Source organism: Brachyistius frenatus, unplaced genomic scaffold (genome assembly GCF_029030835.1).
Source record: "Brachyistius frenatus isolate BFR_SWC_R1_liver_20210118 unplaced genomic scaffold, ASM2903083v1 Contig_199, whole genome shotgun sequence".
In the NCBI taxonomy this organism is placed as follows: domain Eukaryota; kingdom Metazoa; phylum Chordata; class Actinopteri; family Embiotocidae; genus Brachyistius; species Brachyistius frenatus.
Genome location: NW_027210798.1, coordinates 119,323 through 131,649, shown reverse-complemented (window position 1 = coordinate 131,649; position 12,327 = coordinate 119,323). Strand labels below are relative to the sequence as shown.

General features: G+C 42.8%; 1 protein-coding gene across 2 annotated transcripts; it reads right to left on the bottom strand.

Annotated features, from left to right (window-relative positions):
- Positions 1 to 4,173: 4,173 nt before the first annotated feature.
- Positions 4,174 to 9,769, bottom strand: prdm8b (PR domain containing 8b). Of its 2 annotated transcripts, none has more exons than XM_069718783.1 (4): positions 9,685 to 9,769; positions 7,075 to 7,299; positions 6,264 to 6,495; positions 4,174 to 6,068 (listed from the first exon to the last, which is right to left on the bottom strand). In XM_069718783.1, the coding sequence occupies exons 2-4, from the start codon at positions 7,291 to 7,293 to the stop codon at positions 4,816 to 4,818; spliced, it is 1,704 nt and encodes a 567-aa protein (XP_069574884.1). In that variant the 5' UTR covers positions 7,294 to 7,299; positions 9,685 to 9,769; the 3' UTR covers positions 4,174 to 4,815. The 2 variants fall into 2 exon arrangements, with proteins under 2 accessions (XP_069574884.1, XP_069574885.1); XM_069718784.1 differs by lacking the exon at positions 9,685 to 9,769 and adding an exon at positions 9,092 to 9,324.
- Between the last annotated feature and the right edge of the window lie 2,558 nt (positions 9,770 to 12,327).

Genomic DNA, 12,327 nt, shown 5'->3' with positions numbered 1-12,327 from the left:
GCAGACAGACTCCACCGCTACGTTGACACCAGAAACAGGAACAACAACAACAACAACAACAACAACGAAGAAACAGAAAAACACCAGAAACATCTGAGGAAGAAAACTGTTGGAGCTGTGCAGCATGTTGATCCACCGGTCCAGACGGTCCTGCTGGTCTGAGTCACTTTAACTCAACTTTCTACAACAACTGCAGTTTTATTAGTTTTTCCCTGAATTGCATTTCTCACTGAACAGTCTGTGATTGTAATGTTTTATATATCCTGTCCAGCATGTGGAGGATTTAACATCCATCCCTTAGTTTTTGATGGTGAAGTCAGTGGGACACTTCTCTCTTTACGTTTATGGAGAAATGCATGTTTGCATGAAAGACTCTGGTTTTACAAAATGCTCTGCAAACAGTGAACTATATCTCCAGGTACATTTCTAAATATGAAACCAAATATTTCCTCTCTCTAAGTTTACATCAGAAGACGTCTCGTATCATTTCCTGTCTTGTGTGTCGGCCTCCTGAGCGCACAAAGACAGCTGGAGTATCCAAGTTACTGTAATGATTGTTGAGTCTGTAAGAAAAAACCTGAAGAGGTCCCCGGTTCTGATCCAGCAACGGCCATGTTTGCTGTCGAAGCAACCCAGTATCATGGTTGCTGTGTGGACCGGCGTGTCTATTTCACATTTAACTGCTGTGGACCGGCGTGTCTATTTCACATTTTGCTGCCGTGGACCGGCGTGTCTATTTCACATTTTGCCAGTTCGGATCGGCGTGTCTATTTCACATTTAACTGCTGTGGACCGGTGTGTCTATTTCACATTTTCCTGCCGTGGACCGGTGTGTCTATTTCACATTTAACTGCTGTGGACCGGTGTGTCTATTTCACATTTTACTGCTGTGGACCGGTGTGTCTATTTCACGTTTTGCTGCCGTGGACCGGCGTGTCTATTTCACGTTTTGCTGCCGTGGACCGGCGTGTCTATTTCACGTTTTGCTGCCGTGGACCAGCGTGTCTATTTCACGTTTTGCGGTGTAAACGCGTTGGTCGATGCCACAGAGTCGGTGCGAGGTCTCTCTACCTGCTCGCTCCTCTCCCTGCTCGCCTCCTGCAGACGACAGCGGCAGCTAAATGCCTGAGATGTAAAAATGTGGTGTGACCGGGACGCGGGGCCAAATGGAAGTGCCAGCTTAGCAGAGATATAAACTGTCCTGCGCTGCTCCGTGTTGAGTGATGCAGTGACGAATGTGTCGGGGGGGAAGTTGGGGCACAAAAGGGACGGTGACACAAGCAGCGAAGTATGAGGGCACAAATATCAGGAGCGTCTGTGGGTGGGGTGGGGGGCTTCTCCTCGATCACATGCCTTTGTGGTGAGATTGACCTGTTCGGACTGCTGACACGTGTTGAAGTGAGATGAGGTGTAATGTGTGGATATGTGTAATCTATCATCCTGTGAGCGTCACTGCTCTCCAACTCCACCACACCCTCACCGCTGCTCCAGTTGGTTGCTTTCTTTCTGTCCTGCTACAGATCAGGTTCAAGGATCTGTTCACCCACATTAAAAAACACACATTTCAACCCCTTTCATTACAAGATTTGGTTTCAAGTCATGGTGTTGAGACATCTGTCTGTAGTTTTCATTTACAGGAGGAAACTTTCAAATAGTGATGAAGGATGCAAAGTTACTAAGACCAATAGAGCCTCGGTGCCCACATGAAGAGGAAATATGGCAGGTTGAAAAAATTACATAAACCATTTTCCTTTCATGATATCTTCAATGTTGCACGACTTTTGCTGCTGAATAATTTTCTGCTAACGTAGTCTAAATACTAAAATACCAACGAGCCTCAGCGACCAACATGAGGAGACCAAATTCAGAAATGTTCATGATTGTATTCTGAAACAAACTTCATTCATCCAAAATGAGCCCAGAGCCTAAAAGTGAATTCATTTCAACTGACAAATCTTTTTTTGTTCAGTTTCTCCAAAGACTGCTTGTTTGTTCCGGCTCACCGTGAGCTCTGCACGCACCAGCATTTTAAGATGTTTCTTCTTTTTAGACTAAATGTACCAGCCAAAAACACATAATCCTGATGCATCTGCTCATCGTTACTTTTCTTTGTTTGTCTATTCTCAAATCTCCTACTTTACCAATATTCTGTCCAACGAAAGTATCTTTCATGTCCCTTTTAACATTTTAAATAAGATAGTTAAAACTGTTGACAGCAACACTATCCTCAGTACGTTGTATAATGTTTGGGGAGGAACATTGTCTTTAAACTTTATGAAGGCATTATTTTGAGACTGAGCACAAAATATTTGAGTTTCAGATACTTTCTGATTTTATATTATTTCATGTAACGTTGGAAATATTTTGTAATTTGGTGAATGGACCCTTTAAATTCACTTGTAAATCATCCAGTGAGATCGAACTGGTTTTAGTTTTATTTCCAGCTTCTGTTAGTTATTTTGTTCAAAATTAAACATTAATTCGCACTAATTTCTTTTATTCTGTTGACTCCAGCCTGGATTATATTCAGATTCTCACTGAAAACTCTGCAGTAAATTTGTGGGTAGAATTTAAATTCTGTCAAACTGATATCAACACGTGTCAGTCACAGCTTTAAATGGCTTTTCAATGTCTTGACACCTGAACTCAGACACAATGGCTGTGACCTTTGACCTTCCTCCTCATTGCTTATACTGATATTGTTTATTTTTATGTTATTTACGTTTCCACTTTGTTATTCTTCCTCCCATAATCCCATGATGCATTCAAGAGGCAGCATTTCTGCAGACGTATTACTTCAATCTCGAGATAATATTTTGATTTCAGTGCCAGTAGAGCTTCAGATAAATCCCCTTTTCATACTATCAACCACATGATGACTCTCATACCTCAGTAAAAACAAACCTATCTTAGTAGACTAAGGCCTTTTTCTTTTATTAATACACATCTAATTTCAACTGTTCATTCAGACGAACAATGGCCTCAGAGCTGTCCTTTCATGTAGTTCACCCGTTGACCACATGATGGCGCCCTTGAATCATTGTCAACATTTACTCTGGTTTCTGTCCTTAAGTGTTCTCCACCCGGCAGTATTGATTCGTTTTATTATTATACAATTGTTGTTGTTATTATTATTACTAATATTATGGAAAACAATCATCTCACTGATTGCTCTCTCGTGATTTTATTCTCCATTAAAGTGAGAGACAGGCTGGTGGGTTATTGGTATTGATGTGTTCCTGCTCGTGCTCAGGTCAGACGGGTCGTTGTTGTGGGTTAAAGGACTTCGAGGCATTTTGAAAAATGAAATACAAAATTATATGAATTAGTTTAATTCTTATGAACCCGTGGCTTCTCTGAAGCTGTACTTTGGTTTTGTTCGTAATTTTATGACAGCTGTCATTTTTCTACGAAGGAGAATTAATACAATTATATTTCTTGTACCCAAAAATCCCAAATGCGGAGTTTTATTCTGTAACGAAAACCAACAGTTCCGCGTCAAATGCTCATCGAGGAGCCGAAAATCCTCTTTTTATTTTCTGCTTTGCACGGAAACTGAAATGTGAGTGAATTATAAATCATTGTGTCGACTGGTCTGTTACTTCATTCCGATAAATACAGACCCGCATTATGAGCATTAAACCTGAAACTCCGTTAAACACTGAATATACAGGTGTGGAAAATTAATTTTTTTTCACTACTACTCCAGCTGCAGCGAGCTGTCAGAGGACATTCAACTGCGGCCAGATTAATGCGGGCCACTTTAAATAGAAACCACGTTAATAATAATAATAATTATGTTATTATTAATAATAATTGGTATTTGGTAACGTCCAATATTCGCGCTTTTTTTGTGTGTGAAACTACAGGAAACGATCTCATATGAACTATTTAGTAAATAGATTATACCATATTAATTTTGTGTTATTGTTGTCTTGTGGCGTCGGGGAAGCGGGAGGGCGGGTGTACACGTGGTTCATTTGATCTCATTAAGACTGAAGTTTGGCAATATAGGAAAAAAAAACATTTTTTTAAATAGCCTATAAATCAAAAAACAAAAATTTGGTAAAATAACATTTTTGTTTTTATATCAATAATAAATAAATACAAGTGATGCTCATCTTATTTTGTATGTTTATATATCATTTGAAAATGAAACCAGGAGGACCACAGTTGAAAATAAAGCTATTTTATTGTCAATGCATTCAACATGATTAGATAAACTATCAAGTAGTAAATTTCCGCAAAAGGAAGAAACACTGAAACTATTCCCCACTGACACAAAATATTACACTTTGTATTTCAAATAAAACAAATTATTCACATTGTAATGGATAGACTGCATCTTAAATCAATATCATTTCATAATACATGCACTCTGAAATATAGTCTGACATAATATCCCAATTTGTGTCCATATTCATTGTAGACAAAATCTTGCTGTGTTGTAAACCATGACGTGTGACGACATTTTCTTCTCTATATTTGCATTTATATGATATAAAATACAACTTACTGTACATTTACACATTTAAATCTTCCCTTATTCTCAAACTTTTAAGTGCTTCTTAAATAGATTCATTTTTGAAGTCAAAATGCATTTGCATACACCCAAAAACATGACAATTTGTACAGGGGAGAAAAAGTAAACGGACGAAAAAGAGGAATTTGAAGATCATAGTCCAAAGTGAAAACAAGTGCAAGGGGTGTCTTTGTGATTTCAAGTGGCCTATCTCCGGTCGGAGTGCTTAAATCCAGGCAGGTTCACAGTCCCTCCTTGTCCAACCAAAGTCCCTCCCTCGTTAGTCTCTGAAGTCAGTTGTGGGAGGTCATGTGACGTGACAGGTGATGCCGCTCCCGGAAGGACTCGTTGCATATGGGGCACTTGAGTTTCTCCTCGCGCCGCCGCTTGACCAGCGGCTCCATGGCAAATTCCTTTTTGTGGTGGGAGCGCATGTGGTAAACCAAGTCTGAGGTCATGCGGAAGGAGGCGTTGCACTTGGCGCACCAGTTCTGCGCCGGCAGACAGAGGGAGGTGAACGAGGGGGGCAGCAGAGTGAGGGCCGAGGGCATCTGGAGCTGGATAGGTCCGGAGTTCTTGGGCCAGAAGGCGGTGGCGTAGACGAAGGGGTTCTGCTTGGCCATGCCGCCCGGCACGGGGCAGTTGGCGCCCAGTTCGGCGCCCTGCAGCTTGGCGGCGAGGTGGTCGGCCTGGTAGAGTCTGCTGGAGGAGATGGTTTCGCCCACCGCCGGGTGGCAGTCCAGCAGCTTGGGCGGCATCACGAGCGGCGAGATCTGGGAGAAGGAGCGGGACGGTTGGCTGAAGGCGCTCTTCCTCTCCCCGCCGCCGCCCTGCTGGCTGACGGAGGTGAAGGCGCTGCCCATGGGCGAGGTCTGCGGCGGCTGCGTCTCCGACAGCACCTGCCGGATGTTGAGGTGCTTCTCCGACGGGTTAGTGCTGGGACGACCTCCGTCTTTGTTCTCGGAGTTGGAGCTCTGCAGGTTTTTGCTGCCGCTGTGGTGTTTGATGTTCTGGGTCGACTTCTTGACCTCGGTGAAGGCGCTGCGCTTGCCCTCGCCGCGCTCCGTTGAGCCCGGCGGGGAGAAGGACCGGTGGTTCTCCTCCAGGCCGTACACTCCTCTGTAGTTCTGCGCGGAGGTTGCGAGCTCGTCTTTAGACTTGGACTGCGGAAGGCTCGGCGCTCGGCACTCCCTGTCTTCTACTTCGGAGAACTTCCTCTTCCCCGAGCTCTCGCTGCAGATCTCGGCCTCCTTGTCGCTCGGCGGGCTGGTCCGATTGTTCTCTAGATCCCTGGCGAGGTTGTGAAAGTCCATGGAGGGTTTGTTGCTGTCCGGAGGACTGCCGAAGCCTTCGGAGCGGCCCAGCTTCGGGCTGGTCCTGGTCGGGGTCGTGTTCGGTCGCTCCGCGCCGCTCTCCTTGCTCGGCTCCTCGTCGGCCCCGGTGATGCTCTGCAGTCTTTTGGTGCAGCGGAACCGGAGATGGGCCAAGAACGGGAACTCGAACTGGAACCGCTGGTTGCAGTCTGGACAGGAGTGGTGGGACGAGCCTGAGAAGAAGGAGAGGAGAGATGGAAATTTCAATTCTAAAACTCACTTATGACACCAAAATGCAGCACAAATCACCACTCTGCCAGCGTACTTTGCAATAAATTGGATTCAGACATTATCACAGATTATCCGGATGAGCACCAATGAGAATAAATGATAATGACTGAAACAGGTTCTGGTTCTGGTGGACTCACCTTTGCTCTTGGCCGGCGCTCTGCTGGAGCTGAGCAGCAGCAGGTCGATGAGGTCTTTGCCGTACCAGACCAGCAGCTCCTCGTCCTTCTCGATCCGGCGCAGCGAGCGGTAGAAGAGTTGGCCGTTCTTCACGTAGGCCTCCAGGTTCTGCTCCTCTTTGTCCCGGGCCGACTGGACCAGCCGCAGCCACATCAGGCCCTCGGAGGTGCTGTTGGCCGCTGACGTGTCCACCTGTAACGCAAACATACGATTACGGTTATTATTTCAGCACAACCATACAAATACATCTTTGAAGCCTCAAATTTTTCAGTTGACAGAAAAAAAATGACTGAAAATTAGAAGACAATCGCACCAAATATGTGTTTCTAAAATGTGTTGTCTGTGTCCAAAAAGAACCTGAATGCAAGTTTTAAAAATACACACATTCCCAATTAAAAAACAAAATCAAAGCATTATTAGGAAATTTCTTCAAAGATTTAATGGATTGTAACAACTCAATAGAGGATGCATTGACATGGTTCGGGGGGTAAATAAACTGCAGGACTTTGTTGTGGTATTGCTGATCATTCATGCAGCTTTTTCAGCTTTTGTGCTGCTGCGAAATATATGAAAGTGTCTATAAGAATATTCTATATTACACAGTAAGAAAGGCCAAATATTAACTGGTAAAATGTGTATTTAACTTTAAAAAGAAGCGGGCTACTTGGAAACAAATATTGGAAATAAATGAGGGGATGCATGAAAAGAAATATACAAAAAAAAAATATATATATATATATAAAAAATAGAAGTAGATAAAGCCCCACTTACCCTGAATATATAAGGTGCTGTGCGTTTGTCGGTGGATTTCAGGGCAATGAAGGCGATGCTGTCGTACAGCGACGTGTGGCTCAACACACAAGGCCCGAAAATGGCGTTTTCTGGGATGTCACACGTCGTGTAGACGCTGGTGAAGATGTCCGTCAGACACTGCTGCACCGCTTTGGCGTCCCCATCCCACACCAACTTCTGAGAGCTGGACTCCTCCATTTCACACTGCAGAGACACGGAGAGACAAAACCCGTCAGAGGGGCAAAAACATGACGCACAACAACCGACGACAACACAGGAAGATCTACCACGTTCCACCTAAAGCAGAACATCAAAACTGCTTTATTTATTGATTTTATTTTTATCGACCGGAAATGAGTCCGACATTTGCGCCTGAACCTGTAAAAGCGGTTGTTTGTGAATTTCCCCGCTGATGGGAAATCAATCTCTTCGTGGACAGATTGTCTCGGCCAGCTGTCAGGGCGTCATTTAGGGGCCTTTTTTCTTCTTTTTTTTTCCCGGGCTTTCTAATTTATTCAAATCGCGTAATAAGTTCATGACGACGTCAGCATATTAATGATATGGTTACTCAATTTTGTCAATTATATAACAATAACATATTGAGAAAATTACAGCTGAAAATGTACTGAATGTATTATAATAATAATAAAAATATATATTATTTTTTATTATTATTATATCGAACATTAAAACTTCGACCTTCATTTTTTTATTATTTGTGAAAATGATGGTCTGATTACTTGATTATTATTAGCATGTGTATTAATATTAGTATTTCGCATGGCCTCTGCGGTCTGTTCAGCTGTAATTGTCATGATTCAAAATTCATACATTTCTACACTATTCCTATAATATTCCTAAATTGTCCTCCGGAGTGATTTTACAATGACCTCATGCTGTATAATGTTTGTATGATCTGTTCTCTACATTTTATAATCCTTTAATATTAGGGCTTTAGAGTTGTTGTTGTTGTTGTTGTTTTTACATTTGTCCAAAATCGTCTAATATAATCAATAAATAAATCTGTATTCTTTACATTTAAATTAAAATGACTGTTTCAGTAGGAGCCGGTGAGGTCCGTGCATGTCCACTGGAGAGAGCATGTCCAATGGGTTTCAAGTGGACTGTCAAAGTCAGTGATTTCATGTCAGGCAACCTTTCTCTCCTTCTTACAAGCGGCAGCGTATGTCGCCTCATTACCATAATCCACCACTTTCCCCTCTGAGACTGTAATTAAAGCAGCACGACCAGTTCATTATTTCTTTTCTCCCTTTCTAACCTGTGAATGTGTGTTTAGACGGCTGCGGCTCGCGCACTCCCTCCTCTCCTTCCCCTTTCACACAAACACAGCAGAGCGTGTGCGCGCAAACCTGCACCTGATGCGCACTTTATCCACTGGGAACAATGGACATTTAAAAAAAAGAAGAAAAAAAAGGAAAATAACAAGACAAAAATAAGAATTAGGATTTTTAATCTCTGCTCAAATTGAGCAAAATCCTGAAAAGTAATTCCTAAATCGTTGAAATAATTATATTACAGCCTGCAGTGTGGGAGCGATTACTGTTTGATCATTAAATATTAAAACAGAACTCTTTACTGGGGCGTTTTAGGCCAACAAGTTTCATACAGAATTGCAGCCACAGCAACATTTATTTTGATTTGTGCTTAAATCTCTAATTAACATTTTAAGACAATAAATCCTACCAACAACGATCGTGATGCAGCTCACGCAAAATAAACTCGTCCTTTAATTAGATAAGTGAAATAAATAAATCTCCAGCTGGACTAAAAGTTATTTTTTAAGAAGCAGCTTCTGCGCATCCAAGTGATCCAATTCCTAAATAAAGTGTGTGATATGAAGCAGTGATGAAAAGAAGGAACAGAAGAGCTGTCTGTTCTCTCCTCCGTCCGGCTTCTGCCTCCTTTTCTTTCTGATATGTTAAATTAAAAAAAAAAAAAAAAAAAAAAAAAAACGGGGTGCGTTTGATTAAATCACCTGGAGTAGTTCCTACTGCGTTTCTGCTGATTGGGAGGATTGTGTTTCATCCTAAAAGATTATCTGCAGAACATTTTGCGCACGGTGCAGCGGACAGGTTTTCCAAAGCGGCGCTTAGCGCTGCGCTACGAGTCTAAACAGTCTGTCTCCGGTGGCCTACCACACAGAGTCCCTTTCTGTCCACAGAGGAACAAATAGTGTTTCCAAGCGGCAGAAAGCCCCATAAAATATCCGGTGAATGAGACTAGTGATGGTCGTGCTCAAATAAGGAGAAAGAGAAGAAGAGCGGAGTGTTTGCACGTCTAAAAACTGGAGGAAAGCAGCCACCCTCCCATTCAAACCCACTGCGGGTGGGGTGGGGTGAGGTGCGGGAGGGGGGGGGGGGCACAAATAAGGGGGTGTTTAACCCATCTGCTGAAGCCGTGCCCGGCACAGAATTGTCCTAAATCAGCGCTGGGGCTGAATTGCGGCGACGCTGAGACATCTGCGTGTGAATGTGAATTGTTTCAGGATGTGTGGCTGCATGTGCCGCGCAAAACAAACCCCGAAAGCGTCCCAAAGCACGCACACAGTTTTCATTTCTCAAAACCTACCTTTCTGTCGATGAGGAGGAACAATAATCCACAAGCGACTTGAGAGCGACGCTGCAAATCAAAAGCCGGTCTGCTCCCCCGGAAAGCAGAGCCCGGCACCGAGCAGCGGGATGCGGAGACGGCGGCGGAGCTGCTGGGCACGGTGACGCGCTCCCGGTCTGGGTCCGTAGTGGGTATCAGTACATTCCCCCCCGGTGTGGTGACAGTGACGGTGCTGCTGCTGCAGATGACTGGCGGACAGTGGCAGTGGAGGAGCGGGGTGTTCAGAGCTGGACGGATGAAGGGAGAGAGAGGAGGAGGAGGAGGATGGAGGCGTGCAGATGGGGCCCGGTGCTCTGGCTGACTGGCACACCGACACACACTTTTTGTTTGCGGCACATAATCTACCCAATGAGGCGTGTCACTCTCCGTCTCCTCCCTTTAACTCTTCACTGGCCGACTGTCATTTGATGCGATTTATGGACGGGCAGAGGGATAAAGACCCCCCCCACACACACACACACACACACACACACACACCTCTCTCTCTCTCTCTCTCTCTCTCTCCACGTTATTATTGTAATTCTAATCACAATAGTTGGTGGTCGAATTAAAATAAAGTGACAATAATGACATCTAAGTAGAGGGAGGATGGGAAAAAATATAGTGAATTAAAGTTCAGCTTCAGCTGCATGAGGGAAAACAAAAATATTATTCTAATAATTATAATAATTATTATTATTATTATTATTATTATTATGTGTCATTAAAGCCTCACTTTAACCCCCCCCCCCCCCCAGCGGCCTTGGCTCTGAGCCCTCTTTATGCACAGTGACATTACTTAGGATGTATTTAAATGTATGCTAATCATCTTCCTCTGAGGTTTCAACACGCATCTCCAACACTTTTTGAAGCTGCACCCGGGGAGCACCGGAGGGGCACCGGGGGGGAGCACCGGGGCACCGGTGCGCTCCCGCCACGCAGAGCCGGCTCTCCATGCGTCCAGATCGGCTGGGCACCCTGGGAAGTCTCCCAGCGGGTCTCTGCTGCTGCTGCTGTCCTGTCTGTACTGTGTTCAGGCTCATTTAGGGGGCGCCAGTGTATAATGAGCACTGAATGAACGGCTGATAATGTGAAGGAAAGGAGAGCTACAGGTCCAGCACTGATGTGGGGAGGTGGTTTATGGTTGTTTTGTTTAATTACAGCGCTCTTTGCACACACAAATGGTCAAATGAGAATAAAATCTTAACACTGAATTGCTACATTAAATGTATTTTTAATTTTTTTTTTTAAACGTAAGACAAAAAAATGATGTGTTGAGAGGCTGTTTTAGTCAGTTTTGCTGTTGTTCACAACGTTTTTGATATACTGTATAATACAAATAAAGACCTGACATTTATATATCAAATCATGAATCAGCCAATAAAAGTGTCAGTATCCTGTCCCCAGTGTCAACATGTTTATAACCAGTAGTGTTTTTTGTCTTCCTGCATTATGACAGATTGAACTCTTCATTTCTTCAAACTAACATTGAAACCAAAACACTGAATAAATGACCTCCAAATAAAATCAATTATTATGTTAAACTAAACACAATTTCTTTCATGCAGATTGAATTTTAACTAAAAAACAATCTGTGATATATCTGTGATCTATTTCTGTCAAATACAGTGACCGACTTCAGTGTCAGAAACAAGGAAGTTCTGATCTTCAAATTCACATTTTTCTAATTCTGAGTGAAACACAAGTAATTCCTACACCTTCAAAAATAAAAGAACATAACGTCCAATTTCAGTGAAAAGATCTGCTGATCTTTTTGTTTGGTTGCAGAGCAAACGAAGCTCCATCATGTCTGTAAATCACTTAGGAGGAGAAAAAAATAAGAGGATAAAGGGACTGATGGTGAGAGGCCACCGAACAAATCAGCTCCTCTTAACTTTCCATTGGTTTAAGTAAAAACATGCTGAATGGTGAATTTTTTTAAACCAAATATAAAAGTTAAAATATAATATTTAAAGGTCCAATCAGCATTTTAAATAAGAATCTGTTCTGATTGCTTTGGCTCTCCTTTTTCATTAAAAGTCCTCCTTCAGACCTTAAGAGATCTTTTACCTCTCATACTGTCTCGTTAGGATGTTATTTTTACAGATGGCACGAGACTGCAGTGTGTGTTACAGATAAATTTGAGCACAGCTCAGCTCCAGCATCCAGTCATGGACTCAGTGATCAGTGGTGCACCCACATTTTTGGGAGGAAAATAAATGCACACACACTACAAACCCAAGACGGATAGAAGACAGTTGTCACAGTTTGCAGAGCGCTGCTGCTTTTCTGGCCTCGCACTCCATGTTTGTGAAAAATCTTACATTTAACTTCTTCTGGGTTTTCATCTAGTTTGGTGAAAATCGTCGTGAGCGCTAAAAAAAATGTGTTTGTGTGCACACTTCAGTGGAAAATGAAGTGTGCTACAGTGTTTAATACAAAATAAAATGAACATAAAAATGAGGAGGTTTTTGTATTATTTATTTTATTCTTATTTTAAGGCATTTTTATTGATTACTTATTGAAAACAAAAACAAAAAAAATCTGCCATCAATCCATTTTTGATTCAGATCAATTTCTGCCTTTTACCGTGAAATCAGTTTTCAGTTCTGATGCTGATAA

What these genes read in the sequence shown, in the direction of transcription:
- prdm8b (XM_069718783.1), bottom strand. Translation starts at nt 7,293, where the DNA reads ATGGAGGAGTCCAGCTCTCAGAAGTTGGTGTGGGATGGGGACGCCAAA. An exon ending in CAGCACCTTATATATTCAGG is followed by an intron (nt 6,496 to 7,074) that starts GTAAGTGGGGCT and finishes TTTGCGTTACAG; the next exon opens with GTGGACACGTCAGCGGCCAA. An exon ending in AGCGCCGGCCAAGAGCAAAG is followed by an intron (nt 6,069 to 6,263) that starts GTGAGTCCACCA and finishes CCTTCTTCTCAG; the next exon opens with GCTCGTCCCACCACTCCTGT.